The following is a 17,298-nucleotide window of genomic DNA, read 5'->3' as shown; positions in this document are numbered from 1 at the left end:
GAACATGGCGCCCCACCCCTTCTAGATGCCAGGCAGGGGGTGAGGGGGGGGGGAAGGGGAGTGGTTACAGGGTCTCCAGCTGGGGCCTGATCGCCTCCAGCTGCCCTGAGAGGGTGCCGTGGGGGAGGAGACAGGCAGGCAGGGAAGGAACAGAGGAGAAGCAACATCACTACAACTAAAAAGCCACAACCCCAAACAAAACAGCCTGGGAATTGAGGATACCAACACAGCCAGCACCAAAGAAAGAAAGAGGGGATGGGGCTAAGAGCCATGGGGGAAAGGTGCAGAGTGCGGGAGACAGAGGCTGGAGGAGAGGCCATAGGAACAGGACAGGCAGGGAGAGGAGGTCAGGGAAGGAGAGAGACAGAGGAACGGGAAAGCCAGAGTGAGGAACAGGAGCTGTAGGTAGAGGCAAAGGCGGCTGAGAAGAGCGGGCAGGGGGCCTGGGGCAGGCAAGTGCCTGAAAATATAGTTTTATATATTTATATTTATATCTCACATTCCACACATCAACTTACTAGGGGGCAGAAGGCATGGGAGGGAGGGAAGGGAGGAGGCAACACTAAGGTGGGGCTCCAGCCAGTGAGAGCCTCTCACTCCCCCAGCAAAGCTGGGGCACCCCCGCTTCTCACCTCCTCCTACTGAGCCTCCGTGGGATCCAAGCGGGGCCATGCAGAGGGTTTGTGGGTGCGGCGTCACCTAGGGCTAGGACTCTGGGGGAGGGGGGCAGGGAGCAGGATTCCCGAGCCAGGACCCCTGGGTTCATCGAGTTAATTCCTTGAGAGCCATCTGGGGATAACCCTGGGGCTGGGAGGGGCGCACCCAAGACCCCTGGCTGGGCTGGAGGCCAGCAGTCAGTTGGGCAGGGTATCGAGTCCCAGGGAGGCTGCATGCTGCTTGGCCCGAAGCCGCAGGTTCTCGATGCTCGTGGTTTTACTGTTCAGGGCAGCTGAGGCAGGTGCCAGGCCTGCTGGGGGCGCGGGCAGCAGCGGGGACCCCCACACGCCCTGATGGGCAGCGGCTGCTGCTGACAGGGACTGGTAGTATGACTGGCAGTGCAGTGAGCCCAGGGGGGCCATGTTGACACCCAGGTAGGGCACGGCGGCCGCAGCAGCAGCGGCAGCAGCAGGGGCCGGGCCCCCTACTTCGAAGGATGAGTAGTGTACCAGGTTGTTGGTGGCCGCCATGTGCTGACGGAATTGCTCCTGCAGACGGAAGAGGCTCAGGGGGGATGAGGAGTAAGAGTGGGAGGGGCCCAGGAGGCTGCCCCCCGGAGCTGCAGGAGCCAGGGCCAGGCCGCCTGGGGAATCTGCAAGTAGAGAACCAAGGACTCAGGACAAGGGCGCTGGTTTTCCAGGAGGGGCTCCCTAGCTTTCCCAGTCCCTTGGCACTGATGGCAAAACAGGCTTTGGTTGAAATCATATTCACCCATGTCAGCCAGGACACCCCGAGGCATCCCTCAGAATCCTGAGAGCGAGAGCGAGGAGCCCAGGCTTCCTGAGGGAGCCCCAGGGACCCTGCCAGGGCTCCCACGTGTGGTTTCTTGGCAAGAGTCCCTTTTCTTTTCAAGGGCCGTCACCCGCTTCCCCTCTCCTGTCAGTGGCTCCCTCTAGCTCTCAGCTCACAGCCCCATCCCTCCCTGCCTGTGCCTCCTGCCAGAGCTCTGTTCCTTCAAAACCACGGCTCTGAGTCTCTGCTGCATGTGGGAATCTCAGGTACCAATATGGTACTCCCCCAATATGCACAGGCACATCTATACTGGTTGTTAAAATACAGGAATGTCTCCAGAATGGTTGACAAATAGCTTTTGCCCTGAGTTCCCCCAAGGACCCCTCCCTTGCCACCCAGCCCCTCCCCCTGAATCTCCAAGACCTTCCCATGGTTCAGCAACTAAAGAGTGACCACCTGGCATAGGCCCAAGTGCATTGTGGTAAAGGCTGACTACCCCCTGCTCTGACCCACCTCATATACCCAGGCCCCTGTCTGGCGGATCTCCCTGGGGGGCCCTGCCCACGCACAGCACCTCCAGCCTCACCTGCCTTGGGGCTGCCCCTCTTGCAGGCCAGCGCCTTGCTGTCAGCCCCAGAGCTCTTCTCAGTTTTGGGATCCTCAGCCCCTGCTCGGGGGTCCTCCTCCCGGTCTGGCTGGTCCTCAGGGGCTGACTCACTGGCCGACTGCTCAGACAGGCTCAGGTGCATCTCAGTAGGGGGGTCACCGGTGGGCAGGCTGGGGGGCTGCTCGGTCTCCAGCTGGCTGTCTGGGGTTGGGGCCTCAGCCTTGCCTTCCCCATGGGAGCCCTCAGCCTCTTTCTGCTTCTGGAGCTGCTCTTTCTGCAAGCTGCGCTGCTTCTTCCGGAACTTGGCCCTGCGGTTCTTGAACCAGACCTGGGGGAGGAAAGAAGGGGAGTTGTGGAGTGGGTGCTCTGGGCAGAGATGTGCATGACAATATTGCCCCTGCCCCACTAGGAAACACACCCTCAATCCCTTCTAAACTCCCCTGCTGTCACCGAAGGTGTTCACAGAGGCAGCAGGGACTCTTTGGCACTGAGGGCTGAACTGCTGGCTCCTAGACGATGGGAAGCCAGACTGATGGGCTGGTGCTCATCTGCAAGGTCTAGTTAAAGGGGCGGGGCCCTACCTGCACCCGGGCCTCAGGCAGGTTGGTGCACATGGCCAGCCTCTCACGCATCACCACATCCGGGTAGTGAGTCTTCTGGAAGGTCTTCTCCAGGGCCTCGAGCTGCTGAGCAGTGAATGCCGTGCGACTGCGACGCTGTTTGCGGTGCTGGGAGCCATAACGGGCCTCCAAGATGATGTCTTGAAATGTACAGCCGTTGGAGGACAAGGAGAGGGGGCCCATTTAATTATGGGAAATAGGTTTTAAATCCTACCCTGCTCTGACCCACTGCAGACCCACAGGCTCCTGTCAGAGCTGAACCCTCGCCCTTTCCTCTTGGAAAGCACCCCTCCCCTCTCCATAGGGCTGGGCTTTCAAGATTGTACCACCCATCACTCACTATCAGGTCCACCGAGGTCTAACTCATCTCCATGAACAGCTGTCAGGAATGTGATTGAGGTGGTGGGTGGGCATTGCCCTAAGATCCGTTAAGTCCCAGGATACTTTGGGTATAATATTCTGAATCTACATGATGCTAATGATCTGTGATTCCATGTCACAGAGTTTCTAATGTCCTATGACAGTGGTCGGCAAACTCATTAGTCAACAGAGCCAAATATCAACAGTACAATGATTGAAATTTCTTTTGAGAGCCAAATTTTTTAAACTTAAACTTCTTCTAACGCCACTTCTTCAAAATAGACTTGCCCAGGCCATGGTATTTTGTGGAAGAGCCACACTAAAGAGGCCAAAGAGCCGCATGTGGCTCGCGAGCCACAGTTTGCTGACCACTGTCCTATGATACCCTATGACCCTTAGAGTCTGGATGCCAGAACCCTGGCCCCTGACCAGGAGAAGTCAGGCTGTGAGCTGGGACTTTTCTGCAAGGTCTGGATGGGAGAGGTCTGCTGGGTAGACGGTATCCCCTGGCCCTTGGCTCCATCTCTGCTGGTGTGAACCTCATCATTCCAGCGGGCCTGTGAGTCTCAGAAGGAGGGGTCTGATGCATCAGCCAGAGAAAGCCTGGCCCCTGGCAGGGCCCTGAGAGCACAGTTTTGACCCTTTTGGCTGTTTCCTCGAGGAGGAAAGGACAGAGACCAGGTTCTAACCACTGCAGGCTTGGAGGGGAGACAGGGTGGAGCACTGTTGATTTAAGGAAACCACCCGGGATAGATGCCTGCCTACGGCTGGTGTCCAGTCTCCAGCCCTTCTGCCTGACTCACCGCTGCGGGATGGGCAGGAGCCTCTCTCCCCAGCCTCCCATCACCTGCCTGCGCTGAAGGAAACCCGAGTTGCCAGCCCTGAGCTCCAGGAACTGGAGAGTCACTCACAACACTCTCGATGGGGGAGAAGGAGGCAACCGGGTGTCCAGGAAGCCTTGGACTTTGGGCTGCTCCTTCTTCAGTTTAAACAAGAAGCCCTGAAACCCCCAAACCAACACTAATACCAGCCTGGACTGAGCCCTGAGCTCATGCTGGTCACCCTGGGGCAGGGGACGAGTGGGGATCCCTCGGTCAGCCAGGCCCTGTTTGAGAAACAACAGCCCAGTATCCTGTTTCTGGCTCCAGGGACTACAAGGGGCAGGTGGTCACAGCCTTTGAGGCCAGGCAACCTCCTGCTGGAAGCCCAGGCCTCCATACCAAGGCCCCTCTGGAGCTCATGTCCCTCTTGCTCAAGAATTAGATAATTGGGGGAGCACTGAATCCTCCAGTGCCTCCGTGCCCTCTTCCCCAGAAGAGGTGGCCTCTATCCCTGACTCCTCCTTTCTGGGTCCTCGCAGGGTCCAAGATCACACCTCTATGCAGGCAGGGTCCTCATATCCCACCCCATTTCTGGGCCTATGCTCATGCGAGTCCCGCTCCTTGACCTTTTAAGACCTGGCTCCTGCTCCATGACCTCTAGGAAGCCTTCCCTGACTACAGCAGCTGGTCATATTGCTCTGAGCAGCCCTACCACTTGGTCCTGGCCACATTCCTCCTGCCATGCCATCTCATGGGTCAATAGGCACCTGGTCTCCTTAGGGGTGCCCATGAATCCTCTGAGCATTGCCTGGCACAGGGCTGGGCCCACGTGTAGTCAACAGCGCCTTAAGGTTTGACCTGGGACAGGAAGGGAGTGACATCACCTCCCAGTAAATCACACTCCTCTCCTGTGCCATCAAATCCTTCCATGCCCACTGAGAGGCTGTCAGGACAGGGCAACGATCAATTTAACCAGGGGCTGGGGTCGGGGGGACCAACCTGTAGCCCTTCATGAGCACTTACATTGGGACTTGGGTAATAATGACCTCTGAGCACTTACTGAATATTTTACATTAAGTTATCTCAAATAACTTCCCAAACATCCTATGGATGATCACTGCCATTGCCCTCTGTTTACAAAGGGGAAACCGAGGCTCGGGAAAGACAGGTAAGTGGGCAGACCCTGCAATGACTGCAAGTCTGTGACTTCAGAGCCCATAATTTTAGCCATATGTTATGCTCCAACCCTCTGCCCCACCTCTGCCTAAATGTAACCTGTATGAGCCTCAGTTTCCATATCCATAAAATTGATATAATAACCTCTTCTTATCAGGATTGAATAGTTTGATGCAGAAAAATGAGAAAGAGAGAAAGAGAGAGAGAGAGAAAGAGAAAGAGAGAGAGCGCCTCATACAGTGCCTGGCACATGGGTATATGAAACATGAGAGCCCTCATATTTATATGACGCCCTGCGCCTGAAATATCCTCCCTCCCCTGGGCACTCCAGCTATTTCCTGGCTGTAAAATTCTGGGCTAGTCTCTTACCCTCCTACCTAAGTCTCTTCATCTGTGAGACAGGCTAATGAATCCCTCTCAGGGTTGTTAAGGGAATTTGAAGGCATAAGGCTGCTCCAGCGCCCAGCACAGTGCTGGCAATCACACCTAGGGGTGCTCTGGATAGCCTCACCTAGATTTTGAATTGACATCCCTTTCTGTTGCTAAGTGACCTGGATCCTCTCGAACTTCCCAGAGGAAACTTTCTCAGTGCTCCCTCCCTCCTATCTCTGCCTTCCAGAGCCTCCTCCACTAGACCTCTCCTCCACTCCCAACCTTCCTAGTCCCATCCCCACAGCTCTTACCAGCCAGGCGCTCAGCCAGTGTAAGTGCATGCACTGATGGCCGGTAGTCCGGGGCGTGCTGGGCCTGCTGGGCCGCCTGCTGGTGCAGGTTGTACATGGCACTGAGTGAGTTCATGGCATGCAGTGAGTAGCCATTCACCCCGTAGTGCTGCATCGCGGCATGTGCCTGCAGACAGGAAAGAGGGAGAGGTGACATGAGGCAGGGTATCACACACTACTCTGGGAGAGACACAACCCCCAGCCCAGACCTTGGACGGCCACATCTCCCCCAAGAGGTTCTGCCACCCATCGGGAAGTGGCCCATCTTGCCCATGTCTAAGAGTATGAAAGTTCTTGTACTTATTTCTTCATTCACCCATTCATTCATTTATTTACTCAGCAGGGCTTGTGCAGGGTTTAATGCTCTAGGCTCTGGAATCAGACTCGATGGCCTGGAATCTCACCTAAGTCACTTAACTTCTCTGACCTTCAGTTCCTCCATCTGCAAAATGGGACTAATAACATACTGATCTCATGGGGTTGTTACAAAGATTAAGAGAAGCTTTTACAATAGGGCCTGGCAGGCAGGATGTGTTCAGAAATGAGACTCATTGTGATTTGTCAATCCATTTGCTGTTTTATGCAGTCACTTCCCCACTTACCCATCTAGGCACTTACTCATTTGAACATTCATCGATTCATTCAACCAACATTCACTGAGGCCTACATGGGGCCAAGTCCAGAGCTGAATTGGGGACCTTGAGGCATTTGCTCTGATGTAACCCTAATGTGTTACATAAGAACACTATTGTTATGACTATTATATATTATACATTCACTACCATTACCTCCCTTCATTCTCACCATAGTCCCAAGAAGCAAGCAAACTAAGAACAATGAACCCCATTTATAGATGAATCTACTGAGGCTTAAAGAAAGAGTAGTGACATGTCAAAACCATATAGCCAATTTGGGGCCTTCCCCATCCCCATTGCTTCAACCTTATTCTTTAGTGGCCAGTTCATCAGTGAATACATCCCTCCTACCGAGATGGTTCAGATCAACATGAGGCTGCCAAGGTCCCATCAGCCCTGGTCTCCTCCAGACCCTCACAGTCCTCATCTGAGCACCCACCCAGTGCCAGTCTAAGATGTCATCTTTGGAATATGGCCCAATATCTGTAGACTCCCAAAAGCACAAAGATGTTTCCTGTTTCTGGAGTGTGGTGGGGGAAGGGAAGGTTGAGGCAATGGAAGGTCCATTTGATAAGAGGAAGAATGTAGCCAGGTGTCCCAGCTCCCCACCCTCACTGAAATAGACACAGGCTATCCAGAACCAAACATCTGCAGCATGCGTGCGCAAAGTCACACATACAAGCACACACACGTTTCATGCACAAACACACATACACAGATATTCTTCGAAAGGCATTCACAGAAACAGTCATTCGCACACAAACTCAGCAAGTCACAAATTCAATGTCATTATTCCCACAGTGCCGCACACAGACATTCTCAGAGACATCTATCCATGCAGCAGGTATATCTACACACAAACATCACACACACACACACACATCCACATATTACACATGTTCATTCAACAAATATTTATTAGGCAGCCATCTAATAAGTACCAAACAAAGCCCCTGCCTTTGTGGAATTTACATTCCAAGGGAGGGGGGGGGGCTATATAACAACAAATAAAAAATGTGGTAATGTCAGCCCAGAATAGTGCTCCGAAGAAAAATAAGGCAGAGGAGAAGAATAACAAAGAGAAAAGGCAAGCCCCAGCTGGGTGGCTCAGTGGGTTGGCACATCGTCCCCAGATACCAAAAAGGCTGTGAGTCCTATTCCCGGTCAGGGCACATACCTAGGTTGTGGGGTTGGTACCCAGTCAGGGTGTGTGAGAGAGGCAGCTGATGGATATTTCTCTCTCACATCAATGTTTCTCTCTCCCTTCCTCTCTCTAAAATTAATAAACATATCCTCAAGTGAGGATTAAAAAGAAAAAGAGAAGATTATTTTAGGATATATGTTCAGGAAAGGGCTCGCTGATATTTGAAGTAAGCCATGAGCAGCTCTGGGGGAAAGGCTTTCCAGGCGGAAGGAACAACAAGGACAAAGGTCCTGAGACATGAACAGCTAGTTGCGTGTGTGGAACAGCAAGAAAACCAGGGGGGCTGGAGCAGAGAGAAGGCGGGAGCTAGTGGAGGAGAGAGGCTGGAGGGAGAGAAGGGGGCCAGATCCCGGAGGGCTCATGGCCCATTGTGAGGCGTTTAAATTCTATCCTGAGTGTGATGGAAGCTCCTGGAGGGTCTTGAATAGGGAGTAACATGATCCGATTTGTTGTTAAAAGCTCATTGTGGCTGCTGTATGGGGAACAGACTGCAGAGGGTCAAGAAGAAGAGCAGAGAGACCAAGCCCCTGCAGAAGTCCAGGCCAGCAGCTGTGGGGATACCTGAAGGGCAGTGGGGGTGGAGGTGGAGGTGGTGAGAAGTGGTCAGATTCATGACATATTTTGAAGGCAGAATCGACATGATTGTTGATAGGTTGGTTATAAAGTGCCTGAAAAACAGGACAAAAAAGGATGACTCAAGCTTTTGGCCTGAGCAACTGAATGAAGATGGGTCATTTCCCGAATCAGGACTATTGAGGGAGAAAGGGGTCTGGAGGGGGAAACAGAAATCAAGGTTTTTAAGGGAACATAGTAAGTGTGAAATATAGATCCAACTTCCAAGTAAGAATATTGAATTGGCAGTTGGACATACAAGTCAGGAGCTGAGGAGTAGAGTTACAGATTTCTGAGTCAACACTCACACATAACAGCTACCAAAACATTTACTTGCGAAGCCCACTCTATGCACCATAAATATGATTCCCCGCCCACCCCCACCCCCCCACCCCCGGCAAGGCAGAGATCTAAGAGAATAGAATGACAAACATGGCAACATAATGTATTTAAATATTGTATAATAGCCCTGGTGGGGGGCTCAGTTGGTTGGAACATTGTCCCATACACCCAAAGGTTGCGGGTTTGATTCCAGTCAGGGTATATACTTAGGTTTCAGGTTTGACCCCTGGTCAGGGCATGTACCAGAGGCAAATTATTAATGTTTCTCTCTCAACTCTCTCTCTCTCTCTCTACACCTCTCTCTAAAATCAATTTTTTAAATTGCATAATAGGATACACCATAAACAATAAACTTAAAAAAATATTTACCATATAAATGACATGCCAAAATTGATTAAAATATAATAGCACAAATAAAAATAAAAGAGACCATTTATAATATATAAAGAGCTCTTATATAGAAGCAAAAACATAATCATCTTAAATAAATGATGGCTCAGTAAGTAGACACCTTATTAAGCAAGAAACACAAATAGCCATCTGACATCTGACAAAAAGCACAGCCTTACTTGTAACCAAAGACATAAAAATAGAAATAATAAGGTATTTTTTCACCAATCCAATGAGCAAATATGAAGAAAAATTATTACCCAACGTTATCTAGAGGAGTGGGAAATGGTCCCTCTCCTACCTGGCTGACAAAGGAGCTCTTTAGTTCCTGCATCAAAAGCCTTTAGAGAGAGCATCATTTGATTCAACAATTCCATTTCCAGAAATTTCTCCTTCAAGTATGCAGAGATACGTGTACAGGAATATTTATCACAGCTCTGCTTACGATGGCAAACAATTGGAAACCTCGCTGTCCACTGAGAGAGGGTTAGTTCAGAAGATGAGGGACAGCCGTGCCAGCAGTGGGATACGGTGCACAGTTTAAGACAATGATGTGTATCTGTATGTGCTGATGCTCACAATATATTGTTGAGTGGAAGAAATAGGTAACAGTATGCATGATGTGATCCCACTTTTGTAATGTATGTATGAAAATGCATAGGTGGAAAAAGCCTGGAAGGTTATACCCTGCAATGTTAACAGGCGTTATCTCAGGGAGATAGCAGATGGGATTACAGGCGATTTTCACGTTTATATCCTTTCTTTCCTTTTTGGAGGATGGGGATGGGGAGGGTTGTCCTTGTGTTCCAGTGGATGTGGGGATGGAGCCAGGCTCCAAAACAGGTGGGAAAGAGGGGACAGAGTTTAGAAGTAGTTTTATCTATCCCTTTCCCCACCCCTATGGGGTTGCCCCTCCCCCACCAAACTCTAGGGCTTTGTTGCTTTAACTCACTGCTGTTAATGTGGTGACATTTTTTTAAAAAAATATTTTATTGATTTTTTTACAGAGAAGAAGGGAGAGGGACAGAGAGTTAGAAACATCGATGAGAGAGAAACATCGATCAGCTGCCTCCTGCACACCTCCTACGGGGGATGTGCCCGAAACCAAGGTACATGCCCTTGACTGGAATCGAACCTGGGACCTTTCAATCCACAGGGCGACGCTCTATCCACTGAGCCAAACCAGTTACGGCAATGTGGTGACATTTTAATTGACTTAATTATTGCTGATCCCAGAGTTTTTGATGCCCAAGTGTTTATTAACTGAAGACAAGAGAGAGGCCTCTCTGGGCCCCACAACTCCCCCAGCCCACTGCCCTCAGAAAGTCTACAAGTCCTTCCCAGTCTGTCCTCTGCCCACCCCTCCCGTCTGATGCCCTCCTCTTCCTCAGCCCCCAGCAATGCCATTCCCTCTTGTCACCCCCACGCCTTTGCTCTGGCTGGGCCCCCACCTGAAACACCATTTCCCTCCCTCCCCCTTCACATGTCCAATTCCTCCCTCTCCATAAAGACCTAGTTCAGCGTATACCTCCTAGGACATGGGGCCTTCCCCAACTCATTTCTAAGAAGGCATCTCTCCCCTCTCCAGGTTCCATATAACTACGCTCAGGTCACAGAAATGATGGTGACAACAACAACAACAACAATAATAATAGCTACCATTTACTGAACACAAAGCACCTCCCATGGATTTTCTCAATTCTGGCACCTGAGTTAGAGCAGTGTGATGACACATCTTTCTTCCTCTCAAGGTTAAGCTTCATGAGGGCAGAAAGGGCATCTATTGCATTTCTGGACTCCTCACCCAGCCCAAATCACAGGGTCTGGCACAGAGGCAAGTTCTGGAGATGAGGATCCGTTGAATTAATTAAGAATAACAACTATTAAGATAGATCAGACATCTCCAACAATTCTCCCAATGCTCTAGGAGGTAGGGACTATTATTATCCCCATCTTACAGATGCAGAAATGGAAGGTGAGAAAGATGGGGTAATTTGCTGCATTAGCCACGCTGCTAGGAAGTAGTGGAACATGTTTCCACAGATGAGGTTCTTCCCACCGGCTCGTGTTTCCTCACCCCAGTCACCCGGGCTCTTACTCTAACACATTCCATTCTCTGATTTGATCCAAGGCAATAGGACAACAGCAAAGAAAAAACACGTGTCCCCTGGTGTGTATGTTGTGGGTACATGTGTGTGTGTGTATTATGAGATGAGGCCATGTGTGTGTGTGTGGTGTGTGTGTGTGTGTGTGTGTGTGTGTGTGTGTGTGGTGAGCCCAAATCTCCCCAGATGAGCTCCTCTCTCCAGCCTCATACTCCTCTTCCTCACTCCAGGTGGACATCAGAGCCCAGGTCTTCTCTGAGGCCCTAGAGGGGCAGTTCAGACCTGCCCCTGGGGTGCTCAGCCCTTGTCTGGATGCAACCTATCACTGGAGCTGGGTTCATGTGATACTACCCAGTCACTTGTCTGCAGCTCATCTCACTGTTCATGTGTGGCCATGTCTGTACACAGCCTGACTGCAATTGGCCACATAACCATGTGTGCATCTATGTGTATGTAGTATCTGTGATTATTTATATCTCTGTCTGTTTGTTTGTCTGTGGGCATGTGTGTGTGTGTGTATGTGTGTGTGTGTGTGTGTGACCACAGGAATGGACACTAAATGATACCCTCAGAAGTCATGTGGCCCTAAAAAGGGTCTGAGAGAGAACAAGTGAAAAATACAAAGAGGGGGAAAAAGCACAAAGGGATGGAGTTGATGCAGTGAGATAGAAAGACCATCAACACAGAGAAAATAGGTTTACCTTATCCATTTTTGTTGTTGTTTCTGCAACACTAGCACAGAGCCTGGTACACAGCCAGTGCTTAGTAAATAATAAATGTTGAATGGATGAGAAAGAACCGCAGGCTAATAGGTGGTGAGGGAGGCAGAGCCACCTCAGCCCAGCATGGTCCTCGGGGCAGAGTGGACACTCGGGAGTCCACTCTGTCCCCGCCATCTCCTCTGCCCCCAGGACTATAAGCCTGGGATTGGGTGGAACCCTGCCCAGTGGGCTCTTTTCCAGCAATAGGGGCAGTTCAGACCTGCCCCTGGGGTGCTCAGCCAGGCCCGGCAGCTGGAGCCCCAACCGCATCCAGTTCTGAGTGCTGTGGGTCCTACAGGGAGGCCAAGAGTCCTGTGGGGCCTGCGGGAGCCTCTAAACAGGGCCTTGCACTCCTGGCCCCAGGCCGGGCCCTGCGTGGGCTCAGCCCACTGCACACTCCAAACAGAATCAATTATATATTTAAAAGGTGCCGCCCCGCAATTCCTGGCAAGCCAGGAGAGCCATCCATCATGGTGCGGCCGCGTTTCACAAGCTGTCGAATTGTGCTTACATTGGTTAAAAGAATCTTTATATTTCATTAAGCAAGCAGATCGGCGGATCTCCCGCCACAGGCGCCATATAGATGGCTTTAATTTTCCAAATCTGCAAATGCATCCGTTATGTCCCCGCGTCGCTGCTGGCTGCGGCCTAATGCCCAGCCAATCGAAGAATCAAGCAGAATTTTATTAGGGGGCATTTTTTATAAATTAACAGCAGCCCTGCTAGGAAACCACACACAAGGCGTCTTTGATTAAAAGGAAAGTGGGCCCTTCCCTTGGTCACACGGGGCTCAGCCACCCCACAAGCCTCCCCATCTCTCTCCATCTCTTCCTCTCCTTTTCTGAACTTTCCATCCCCCTCGGTTTCTTCTCATTCCCACACACAGTGGGGAACAAGGCAGAACAACTTTGTTTAAAGGAAAGGAAAGGAAGCAGGAGGGGAAGGCACAACATTCTCAGAGCGACCTGCCTCCTCTGTTCCAAGCACAGTCACACGATCTCATTGACCATGACAGCTACTTTTTATTGAACGTCTACCATGAGCCAAGCCATCTTCTACTCACTCAGCACAACCCTAATAGATAGAAATTATCATCCCCATTATATGAATGTGAACACTGAGACTCGGGGAGGTAAAGTCACCTGTCTACGGTCCCACAGTGAGTCAGTGGTAGAGGCAGAATGGGAATCCCAGGTCACTGAGAAGCTATCTATCTGGTACTTATTTCCAGAATGTGGCCAAGACACGGGCACTGGTGAGGACTAGCCATGGGTGTCAGTGGCAGCAGTGGGGACTGAAGGTAGACCGTTGCCACGGACTTCCTTCCCTGAGAAATGCTGCTGGCCTTTCAGTCTTGGATGTCCCCTAGCAACCCTCTGGGGGAAGAGGCCTGAAGCTCTTCCTCCTATCCAGCAGTTTAGAGACCAAAAGGACTTTTGCTCAGCAGGTAGAACAGTAATACATGAAGCCAGGAGCACCAGGCTAGACCTCCTGCCCAACCCCAGGCTGCTCTGTGACACTGGCAAGGGTTCTGCCATCTCTGACTTCTGCTATGACACTGCCCCAGTGGCTGCCCCAGGCGGGAGAGAAAGTGCTGTGGTGAGAAGGGTGTTACCCAGGGCTGGCCAGACACCTGAGGGGGGCTGAGGAGAGATTCCTCCATGGGCATGCATGGGTGTATGTCTGTGTTGGGGTAACTGAACAAGATGACCTAGAATTCTTCCAGCTCTGAGCTAGTGGGTCCAAGATTTTGAGAGAAGCCTGTTCCTGGCACATGCCAGACACTCAACTATAGTAACCTCATTAATGTCTTATCCCAACTCTATGAGGGAGGCAGTATGACTATCTCCACTTTACAGATGAGGAATTGAGGCTTAAGGAAAATGAGTCACCCTTGGCTGTTTGGGAATAAGGAACGCTGAGCCCCAATCCCAATAAGTATCCCTATTCCCACATCAGTCCTTAGTCCTACGTTTCCAAGAATCAGCAATGGAAGCCTATGATGTAAGGGTGCACCCAGACCCCTGCCTTACCCTGACCAAGGATGCTGCAGGTACAAGGTCTGGGGGCAGACTGCAGATGCGGCTATCCCAGCTGCACCTTCTCAGATGCTGTTTATTTTACAGGAGCTCCAAGCGCCTCAGAGCCATTCTCAGGTCATGCTGAACCCTCCAGCCTCCCTGAAAACCCGCTGTCGGTATCAGCCTCTCAAAAGTGCAGAAAGCCTTTTCCTCCCCTTGCCAGGGACCAGACTGCTCTCAGCCATGCCCCCCAGGGGGTGGGTGAGGGCACCAACAATTCAGTGATTCAATGTTGCCAGCAAGGCCACAGAGAAAAATCAAGGACACATTCTAGACACTTACAAGGGCTAACGGCTGGGGATGTGGCACCATTTACTTCTGGCTGTCTAAGAGTTGGGGAGTCTGAGGCACATCCACCTTCCTCAGATCCTCAGCCCCCTGAGTTGCAAACCTCTGCCCCACTGCTCCATCAGTGAACATTTGGACCTGTTTCCATCTCCCCCATTTAAAACAAATGAACTCATCTCTCAGACGAGTTATCTCTGGTTCCTTCAAATCCAAATTTCTGGAAAGGCATTTGCAAATTAGTCATCTACTTCCTCCCATCCTGCTCGCTCCTAACCCACTACACCACCACCCTCCCCCTACCACCCTCCCCCTACCTCCTCCTCTGGGAAAACTGTCCCTCCACCAGCATCTCCTGGAGAATCCCAGTCCCCCACACTCGGTTTAGGCACCCTGTTCTCCAGGAAGCCTCCCCTGATACCCCAGACTATCAGGTGACTTCTTTGCACTCCTATCCTAGCATTACCTCACCAAATTGCAGTTGCCTGTTTGCCTGCCCTTCCCTAAAATATAAGAATAACTAGTTTTGCTAGCCATCCTGATAGAGACCTGACAGGTAGCATCTCATTTAATCCTCACAACAACCTCATAATTCCCATGTGATTGATAAGACAGCTGAGACCCAGAGAGGTAAAGTCACTTGCTACAGAGCTAAGCAGCTTAGCCAAGGGAAGCCAGGGAGTCGAACCCTGAAGTGCTCACCTCACCTCACCTTCTGTAGGGCAGAGTCTGGCTCCAGAGCCAGTACTTCGTACCCACCACAGGGAACATGAGACATTCATTCCAGGAGTAAAGACAGAGCCACTGCTTTTGTCAGGCAATGGACTCTGGGACCGTGTAATAGGTTCCGGCTCCAGGCTCAGATTCTAGGGAAATGCAGCTAGTCAGAGGCCCTGGATGAGGAGAGACTAGCTCTGGGAGATGTGCAAGTAGCAGCAGAGCCCAGAGCTGAGTGTCTCCTCCTCACCCTTGCTGCCCAGCCTACCCCGGGCAAAAGCCCCCACCAAAAGCCAAGCCACCTCCTGGCTATAGCTGCAGCCCCGACCGTAACACAGTCTGAGCCCCCGACCTGTCCCATACGAAGCTCTGGCCACTGCTCTCACCTAGGACATGCCCTCAGGGTGCCCCAGTGGCATCTGATGCATCACCCTGGCCCCCCACATTGCTACCATTAACCCCACGCTGCCTGATCCACGTGGGGGGTGGGAGTGAGCTGTGGCTGAGGTCCAGAATCCCCAGCATTCCCCTTGCAGCTCAGCGGAGGGCCTCAGACAGGTGGGCGTCAGGGTGAGTGGCTTTGCAAGGGTCAGATCAGCTGCGGTGGCACCTGGAGCTCCATTCCTCAAAGTAGATTCTCTCCTCTCGCCTGGGCTCGGGGATAGAGAGGGGGAGGGGTGCCGGGTCCAGGGTGGGTCTCAGGACAGACCCCGCCCCCGCGGGCCTCTAGAGGAGCCCAGGCGCTTAGTTCCCTACACAAACTGTTATCCATTAACATCCAATTATCCCTCGGTCCGAGCCATTAATTATAAATCAGCCGCTAATTGGGGTAATTAGCCCCCCGCAGGCTAATGGGCCGAGACTGAGGGAGGCCCCTCCGCCTACGCCCTCTTTTGAGGTCCTTAATTTGGGGGTTGGAGGGTGCAAAGAAATCTGGCGGCTGGAGTTATTTTTTTTTCCTTCAGACAGTGAAATGCGGCAGAGGGAGGGAGAGAAGATGAGAGAGGCCAGTTTTTGTTTTGTTCCCCCCCACCCCCCACCAAATCCTATCAGCATCAGCTCTTGAACGAAGCCCAGGGAGAAGAAGTGTCGAGATAATTGCTTGATTCTTCTCTTCCTTTCCCGCATAGATGCAGCTAGCGCGCCTGGGACGAAGTCGGAGGGGTCGGAAGGAGCCAGGGTGGAGCGGGGGACAGGGGGAGCCGCCAGCGTGTTCTTGGCTTCTCACCTGCGCGGAGGCAGCCTAGCTCGCCTGCTTCGCCCCGGCAGAGACACCGCAGGAATGAGCTGGGTCACGGCAGGCTCCCCCGGACCCAGGCGGTGCAGGGCCGGGACACAGGGACTGCGGAGTCCCTGAGGAGCCGCTGTTCCAGGCCCAGGTGCGGGCCTCGGACAACTGGAGGAACTCGGGGAGCGGCGTGTGGTGCGGGTCAGAGGGCCCAGTTCCCGCCGCGCGGGCATAGGCAGACGGGTAGATACAGGGGCCCGCAGCCGTGGGGATGCAAACAAGCCCTGGCGGATAGAGTTGTGGATGCTGGAAAGGGCCAGGGGACCCGGTGGGCTCCACTAACCTTGGGGCACACTGAAGCAGCGCCCGCAGCGGCCGCAGGCTGGCTGCAAGGAGTGACCCCGCCTGGGACATGCACTCTGGCCTGGTGACTTGGGATCCAGGGGACTCTGTCCTTTGCCGCTGCCGGTGAACCGGCTAAAGCCAGAAGGACATTTGGGGCCGGAGCTGGGATCCCGGGTCTGTGCGAGCTGGGGCATCCGGCGGCACTGGGGTCGAGTCAAATAAGTTGTCGGAAGAACGGACGGGCGGCTAAACGAAAAAGAGAAATCTCTGGATGGCGGGAGGACTGGGCAGGATAACGGAGAACCCAGCTCGGCGCCCTTCAAACCGAAGGGGAAACTGAGGCGAAGGAAGAGCACTTACTTACCCAAGGTCGGAGACGAGGGGTACTTAGTGCAAGACGAACAAGCCAGACCTGGACGCAAGCTGCACCGGAAGCTCACGCGCCTCCCCAGCACCCCTCCCTTCCCGCCGCCCGCTCGGTAATGGGCTTTGCGGGCGGTGGCGGCGTCGCCCCAGGCCTTGATTAGATATTTATTGCTGTCATTTACATGGGCACCGCGGGGCGGCCGAGCGGGACCGAGGGGAGAGGTGGGGGAGTTGGAGGGGGAATGGGAGAGAGGAATAGAAATTGGGGGGGGGGGAGTGGGGGCTGGTTCCTGGAGGATCTGGGACCCGGCAGGGGGAGCGAGCGGCGAAGCCTGGAGAGCGCAGAGACCGGGCGGGAGCGGTAGATTCTGGCTTTGGGGCTGTGCCCCGCCAGTTGGAGAGGTGGGGGTCTTAGCCGCCCAGCATTGCCCTTGTGTGGGGGCGTCTCCATGTGATGCCTCTGAATGTCCGT

The 17,298-nt window shown here is 52.6% G+C and overlaps 1 protein-coding gene across 2 annotated transcripts; it reads right to left on the bottom strand.

The window, feature by feature from the left end:
• Window positions 1-854: 854 nt before the first annotated feature.
• Window positions 855-5,870, bottom strand: DMBX1 (diencephalon/mesencephalon homeobox 1; the record flags this gene model as incomplete). Of its 2 annotated transcripts, none has more annotated exons than XM_079778263.1 (4): window positions 855-1,309; window positions 2,036-2,384; window positions 2,638-2,831; window positions 5,717-5,870. In XM_079778263.1, 4 exons carry the CDS (start codon window positions 5,868-5,870, stop codon window positions 855-857), a joined length of 1,152 nt encoding a protein of 383 aa, XP_079634389.1. The 2 variants fall into 2 exon arrangements, with proteins under 2 accessions (XP_079634389.1, XP_079634390.1); XM_079778264.1 differs by having other exon boundaries at window positions 2,638-2,816.
• Window positions 5,871-17,298: the final 11,428 nt, after the last annotated feature.

This window comes from Cnephaeus nilssonii (genome assembly GCF_951640355.1).
Source record: "Cnephaeus nilssonii genome assembly, chromosome: 7".
NCBI classification, from domain to species: domain Eukaryota; kingdom Metazoa; phylum Chordata; class Mammalia; order Chiroptera; family Vespertilionidae; genus Cnephaeus; species Cnephaeus nilssonii.
The sequence above is the reverse complement of the archived record's forward strand: the minus strand, read 5'-3'. Positions and strand labels throughout refer to the sequence as shown.